General features: G+C 47.4%; 1 protein-coding gene across 5 annotated transcripts in view; it reads left to right on the forward strand.

Moving 5' to 3' along the window:
- Positions 1-7,723, forward strand: part of rev3l (REV3 like, DNA directed polymerase zeta catalytic subunit) — a 91,611-nt gene that overhangs the window by 67,628 nt on the left and 16,260 nt on the right. For 4 of the 5 annotated variants that reach the window (XM_080790303.1, XM_080790305.1, XM_080790306.1 and 1 more), the window contains 5 exons: positions 251-336; positions 967-1,092; positions 1,219-1,423; positions 3,523-3,631; positions 4,280-4,395. In XM_080790303.1, the coding sequence (XP_080646429.1) occupies positions 251-336; positions 967-1,092; positions 1,219-1,423; positions 3,523-3,631; positions 4,280-4,395 (642 nt within the window). The remainder of the gene's footprint in view (positions 1-250; positions 337-966; positions 1,093-1,218; positions 1,424-3,522; positions 3,632-4,279; positions 4,396-7,723) is intronic. The other variant, XM_080790304.1, reaches the window with a different exon arrangement.

The following is a 7,723-nucleotide window of genomic DNA, read 5'->3' on the forward strand; positions in this document are numbered from 1 at the left end:
ATAACTAGGCTAGTTACTTGAATTGTCCATACCCACATTTTAAAGTATTTGGTTCTGGTACTGAATAAAAACGTGGAAAATCCCAATGTTATGGCTGACATTAGAAATGGCTTTATAATTGACCAGCAAGTTGGGTGCAAAATTAGTTTCTAATTTGTCACACTACATTTAATTCACTGAATACATTTTTTATGTGAGGAACGTGCAGTTGAGTATTAACATTGTCCCGTCGCCGTCCTGTCTCTTCCAGAGGAGTGTGTGTCCCAGAGACGCCAGCAGAGGAGAAGGAGCCAAGCAGAGCCTCTGAGGAGAGTCCTTCTCACTACGCAAATGAAGGTCACATGAGAAAGACTTGTTCCCTAATGCTGTATATTCAAACTTAACCACATGAATGAACCCTAGCATCCCTAGTCTGGGGCGAAGAGATTTGGTTTTCCGGGGGGGAAAAGGAGCCGACCTAGTGTAGAGCCCTGGGGGACACCGGTCAACAAAAATGCATTGGAAGGTCACCCCTCCAATGAATTCAGCAACAACCTCATTTCAGTCTGAATTTGGGTCTATTCAATTTTTATATCCTCTTATTGACAACATCAGGATGTCAGTAATGAGATGGCTGAAAAGGAAGTGAACAGATATGATAGATACTATTAGGCTTCTCATCTTGTTTCTTTGGTTAATCACTTAAACCATAAATACTTATTTGACAGAGGCCCCACAGAGATATAAAGTTCCTCTCCTTATTTCCAGTCTTTGCAGAATTTTGCAGAATGTTTGCCTATTTTTGCCCAGAATAGGGACGCTAGTGTTCATGCGCTTAGTCAACTACATCATCTGGTTCAATAAATGTTTTCAATGCTGCGCACACGCACGCACAGTACACACCCCCTTCCAGTGGATGTTGCATTCTTGTTCGTTCTGACTCGGACGTGTCGCTCATCTCTACGCTTGCTCGTTTACATCCCACAGAACCAGTTTAGTGCTCTGAATGTGCCAAAGAAAGACAGCTCTGAGATTGAAGGCCCCAGCATCAGCAACTCGTACGGCTTCAAAGTCAGCATGCAGAACCTTCAGGATGCCAAAGCTCTGCATGAGGTCAGACGCACCACACACACACACACACACACACACACACACACACACACACACACACACACACACACACACACACCATGTTGTTGGACTCAATCTCTCCTCTGTTTGTGTCCTTTTCCGCTCCAGGTACAGTACCTAACACTGATGGGCATGGAGCTCCATGCCAGGACCCGCCGGGACCTGGAGGCCGACCCAGAGTTTGACCCCATATGTGCCTTATTCTACTGCCTCAACTCCGACGCTCCGCTGCCAAACTCGGACAAAACCCAGCTGACTGGTGCCATCGTGGTGAACAAGGAGGACCACAACACTGACCGAGGTGAGGCTTCCAGTAAGTGTGATGTCAGAGTTTTTTAGGCTACATGCAAGTCCTGATAACCTCTTAATTCAATTCAATTGCCTTTGTTGTCATTGCACAATGCACATAATCATCTGGGAGTTGCTGTGCAGGTCCTAAATTAAAGCCTGGGTTCCAGCCTGAATCGCTGCGTTCCATGATTCTGAATTGTCACTCACTACTCAGTCTGGACTAGAGTTCTCATCGGGCCTGAAAATTAAGGCCCGGCCCTAACTGGACCCTAACTGATCAGGCCCTAGGCCCGGCCCCGGGCCTGGTCTGGTTTGTGCAGAATTTGAGAACTCTACACAGAGAAAAAGTGAAACGCCAGTCAACACCATCTTCATAATAGATAAATACACAAACAGACAGAACAGAACTATTATTTTTATTATTCTAAACAAATTCAATATATATATATATATATATATATATTTTTTTTTCATGGAGCCCCAGGCCCGGCCCCCGGCCCTACTTATTAGCATACATTTTAGGCCCGGCCCGGCCCTAAAATGTCGGGTCGGGCCTGGTCGGGTTCGGGCAGAAGAGGCTGCTGTCAACTGTTACGTAGCCACGTTGTTGCTGATACGTCAGCCAGCGCCACTCTGTCCATGCTTCTCTCTGCGGAAAAAAATAGCACTGTTCAAGACTTGAGAGTAAAATCCTACGGTAAAGAGTAAACAATTCAGTAATCCACTGTCAGATTCAGTAGTACAAAAAAGTGAGGGGTGTGGGGTGTGTTTAGTGAATGATAAGGGGATGTTGCAGTACAACAGCAGTATCTGCGCAGTGCGCATTGACACAACGTCAAACTGGTGTTTTTCCTCAACCCACACCACAGACCAATCAGAAGCCACAGTTCCATTTCAACCTTTCATATGTCCCGCCTACCTTGGAGATTAGGAGAGAGTTGCGAAGTGACATTTTCACACTACAAGATTGGTTCCATCGCACGCACGCACGCACGCACGCACGCACGCACGCACGCACGCATGCACACACTCACGCACGCACACACACACGCACGCACGCACGCACACACACACACACACACACCAAGCTGCTCATTGGGAGCAATTAGGGCTTCTTCAGACTTCAGCGTCCTTAAAACACACTATTGGTTTGGAGTGACAATGATGATGGACTATCACTATGTTTTATGCAGGTCAGTGATGGCTCTGTGGCTAAATGCTGGAAGTGTGCTTCTTTTAGGCCTTGTAGAGCCTTCCAGTTGGCAGCAGAGAAAGGAGATGATGCCAGGGGTCCATTGCATCATTCAGAATACTTTTGGCTCTGCAGAGGAAGTGTGATCTGAAGTATCTTCCAGTGAGACCGGGAAGAGTCCAATTATTTTCTGGGCTGTGTTTATGATTCTCTAGAGAGCCCTCCATCTGCTCCTGAACAGTTTGCATACTATAGTATGTTGTAATACAGTATGCCAAATTGCCAATACACTCTAGTATAGGGCATACTATGCTAGGCTGACTTTCCTTTTTTTAACTATATTTTTAGTGACCTTAAAAACTAGAGCCTCTCTTTTGCGAAAAATGCACCTTCCAGTTTTCTGGTACGTAGAATATGTTGCTGGTTCATAGTCACCATCACGGTATTCCTATTCTTGCTATTGATGTTGCAAATTATTGTGTGTGCGAAATATCATTGACAGGTGACAGAAGCTTGCCAACCGTATGCCAGCTTAGCAACGGTTGCAGCTAAACTAGCATTGGACAATCTCTTTTGGGGTGGGATTTAAGCGAAGGGTCAATTCAGTCTCAAAATGTGTTTTCTTAAGGCACTCGATGCCTATTTTGGAATCCACAAGGTGAAACGGCATTAACCGGCATTAATATTGTCTTAAAAATGTCTTATGTTTATAACTTGCTCAAGCAGAGAAGAGAGGTCGCACAGCTCGTCGTCAATCGTCATGCTGCAAATATACTTTATTTTACCAACGTTTCGACAAAAAATACCTTCTTGCTCAAACAAGCATGGCACTGTGTCTTCATGGTGTGTTTATTTATACCACATTGAAAGCTAAAATGGAATTTCAATGACGCTTCTACTCCACTCCATTCTGTTCTACCCCACACCAGGTCATCGAACAGCGCCGCTGTTGGTGAGGTCGGGCGTCTCAGGGCTGCAGGTGACCTACGTGGAGGATGAGCAACAGCTGTTTCAGGAAGTGGTCAGTGTCATTAGGAGGTGAGTGTTGCGTTCAGGAAGTGGTCAGTGTCATTAGGAGGTGAGTGTTGCGTTCAGGAAGTGGTCGGTGTCATTAGGAGGTGAGTGTTGCGTTCAGTAAGTGGTCAGTGTCATTAGGAGGTGAGTGTTGCGTTCAGGAAGTGGTCAGTGTCATTAGGAGGTGAGTGTTGCGTTCAGGAAGTGGTCAGTGTCATTAGGAGGTGAGTGTTGCGTTCAGGAAGTGGTCAGTGTCATTAGGAGGTGAGTGTTGCGTTCAGGAAGTGGTCAGTGTCATTAGGAGGTGAGTGTTGCGTTCAGGAAGTGGTCAGTGTCATTAGGAGGTGAGTGTTGCGTTCAGGAAGTGGTCAGTGTCATTAGGAGGTGAGTGTTGCGTTCAGGAAGTGGTCAGTGTCATTAGGAGGTGAGTGTCTTTTTTTAAATGCACTTCATTGATAAAGAAAATAAAAGAAACATCAGTAACATATATCATGAAATAATGTTCCAACAATAGCCCTCTGCCCCCCACCTCCCAGTACACACACACACACACACACACACACACACACACACACACACACACACACACACACACACACACGTAATCCCTGGCCCCTGCACATACAAACCTATCTACATTATATGGCCTCTCTATTTGACTTGTCCTGTCAGGTTCGACCCAGACATCCTGGTTGGCTACGAGGTCCAGATGCGCTCGTGGGGATACCTGCTCCAGCGGGCCTCTGCCCTGAGAGTGGACCTGTGTCAGCAGCTGTCACGCATCCCAGGTAGGACGGTGTGTTGTTCACCAGCGCTGCCTCAACCCAGCCTGGTCGGTGTGTTGTTCACCAGCGCTGCCTCAACCCAGCCTGGTCGGTGTGTTGAGGTAGGACGAGCGCTGCCTCAACCCAGCCTGGTCGCTGTGTTGTTCACCAGCGCTGCCTCAACCCAGCCTGGTCGGTGTGTTGAGGTAGGACGAGCGCTGCCTCAACCCAGCCTGGTCGCTGTGTTGTTCACCAGCGCTGCCTCAACCCAGCCTGGTCACTGTGTTGTTCACCAGCACTGCCTCAACCCAGCCTGGTTGCTGTGTTGAGGTAGGACGAGCGCTGCCTCAACCCAGCCTGGTCGCTGTGTACCTGTGTTGTTCACCAGCACTGCCTCAACCCAGCCTGGTCACTGTGTTGTTCACCAGCGCTGCCTCAACCCAGCCTGGTCGGTGTGTTGTTCACCAGCGCTGCCTCAACCCAGCCTGGTCGGTGTGTTGAGGTAGGACGAGCGCTGCCTCAACCCAGCCTGGTCGCTGTGTTGTTCACCAGCGCTGCCTCAACCCAGCCTGGTCGGTGTGTTGAGGTAGGACGAGCGCTGCCTCAACCCAGCCTGGTCGCTGTGTTGTTCACCAGCGCTGCCTCAACCCAGCCTGGTCACTGTGTTGTTCACCAGCACTGCCTCAACCCAGCCTGGTTGCTGTGTTGAGGTAGGACGAGCGCTGCCTCAACCCAGCCTGGTCGCTGTGTACCTGTGTTGTTCACCAGCACTGCCTCAACCCAGCCTGGTCACTGTGTTGTTCACCAGCACTGCCTCAACCCAGCCTGGTTGCTGTGTTGAGGTAGGACGAGCGCTGCCTCAACCCAGCCTGGTCGCTGTGTACCTGTGTTGTTCACCAGCGCTGCCTCAACCCAGCCTGGTCGCTGTGTACCTGTGTTGTTCACCAGCGCTGCCTCAACCCAGCCTGGTCGCTGTGTTGTTCACCAGCGCTGCCTCAACCCAGCCTGGTCACTGTGTTGTTCACCAGCGCTGCCTCAACCCAGCCTGGTCACTGTGTTGTTCACCAGCGCTGCCTCAACTCAGCCTGGTCACTGTGTTGTTCACCAGCGCTGCCTCAACTCAGCCTGGTCACTGTGTTGTTCACCAGCGAGAGACAGCGAGATCAATTCGTGGCGGTGACGACTCGCCACGACCTATTTTTTTACGCCATGACGTATTCTTCATTATCCGCCGTGGCGAGTACAGAATCCGCCATGGCGAGTACAGAATCCGCCATGGCGACGACTCGCCACGACCTATTTTTTTACGCCATGACGTATTCTTCATTATCCGCCGTGGCGAGTACAGAATCCGCCATTGTTTATTTATTTTTTGCGTGCCGTGGTGCAGGTTTTTTTTTTTTAAAGTTATTTTTTTACCCGTACATACAGTGTGTGTGCGTGCGTGCGTATACAGTGTGCGTGTGTGTATGCGTGCGTGCGTATACAGTGTGTGTGTGTGTGTGTGTGTGTGCGTGCTTCATCGTATTTATTATTATTACCTGCATATTAATAATAATAATAATAATAATAAATACGATGAAGCACGCACGCACACACACTGTATACGCACGCACGCATACACGCATGCACACTGTATACGCACGCACGCACACACACTGTATGTACGGGTAAAAAAATAACTTTAAAAAAAAAAAGTTTGTTTTTTGCAAGAATCGAACCTGGCCCGGCACAGTGCCTTGACTATAGGGGCGAGAGCGCTAACCGTTACGCTACAAGAGGATGAAATAATTCCGAGAATAGTACTAGTAGGACAATAAAACCTGCACCACGGCACGCAAAAAAAAAATAAACAATGGCGGATTCTGTACTCGCCACGGCGGATAATGAAGAATACGTCATGGCGTAAAAAAATAGGTCGTGGCGAGTCTCCGCCATGGCGGATTCTGTACTCGCCATGGCGGATTCTGTACTCGCCACGGCGGATAATGAAGAATACGTCATGGCGTAAAAAAATAGGTCGTGGCGAGTCGTCGCCGCCACGAATTGATCTCGCTCCACCTGTCACCAGCGCTGCCTCAACCCAGCCTGGTCGCTGTGTTGTTCACCAGCGCTGCTGAAAACTCAATACAATATCAGGGTTTTAGTTTGCAGTGATACTATAAAAGGTCTGCAAAGTTTGGTAATAAAAATGTTGGAGTGGTTCTTAAAAGCGTTTCATGTGGAGGCAGGCCCTCTGTCACAGTCGGTTGATTGAGTGATCATTTAGGAAACGGTCGTCTTGTCCAACCTCTATCATATCAATACACATTTTTAACTGAAACATCAGCTCCACTTTGAAATGATAAATATGTAAGAACCCTGAATCTTGCATTCAGACTTAGACTAACCTTTCTTCAAGATCAATCTGTTTCAGTCTCTCTTTTCTCTCTCTCTCTCTCTCTCTCTCTCTCTCTCTCTCTCTCTCTCTCTCTCTCTGTCTCTCTCTCTCTTCTCTGACTAATAAGTATCTCTTTGGTTCTCTCTCTCTCCTTCCCTCACTATCTGCTAAGTATTGCTTTCTCTTTGGTTATTTTCCCTCTCTGGCTGTCTAATTGTAGGATTAGATCAAATCAAACCAAATGGCTTGCTTTTACTTTGCACAGTCTGCAATAACAGAACTCCCGCTGCCCATTTAAGCATGGCTGATGGAAGACTATTACGTTCCTGGCTTGCTAAAAGGAGGCCATGACACGTCTGGGCAAATCCACGAATAGATGCGAGGGGTTGTTGAGCACAGGGCTTCATATGTCTCATCAGCAGAAGGAGCAAAAGTAATTACTGTTGGCTTATTGAATCTGATAATGTGAACTGTATTAGGAAAGCTGTCACAGCATGTGTGTGAGAGAGAGACATGGAACAGTTGTGTGCTTGTGTCCATATGATGTTTTCTAGTCAAAACTGAAATACCTTTTCTTCACATCGTCTGTGTTTCTAGTACTATTTTGTATAATTTGTGTTTATGTAAGCATTATGGTTATTGATTGGACACAGACTCATAAACCAACTAAATGGAAAAAGCAGCACTCCAAAATAATAGATGCATTCTCAAATAAACATGTGGAATTGCATCTGAGTGCCGCTTTTTCCATTTAGTTGGTTTATGAGTTAAGTTTTTTTCAAAGCTGAGCACAAAGGGCAGTTACCAGAGGAAGCACACCTGTTTCTTCTTTCTTGATTGGACACAGACCTCAGTGTAATAATAATAATTTAAATTGCTGTAATCCTTGAAAAGGGGGTAGATACAAGGCCCGACAGCGACTATGTGCATTATGGGGGTCTGCTCACGTGGGAGGAGTGAATGTGCGTGTGC

The sequence above is a fragment of the Protomyctophum bolini genome (assembly GCF_963924005.1).
Source record: "Protomyctophum bolini genome assembly, chromosome: 19".
Classification (NCBI taxonomy): domain Eukaryota; kingdom Metazoa; phylum Chordata; class Actinopteri; order Myctophiformes; family Myctophidae; genus Protomyctophum; species Protomyctophum bolini.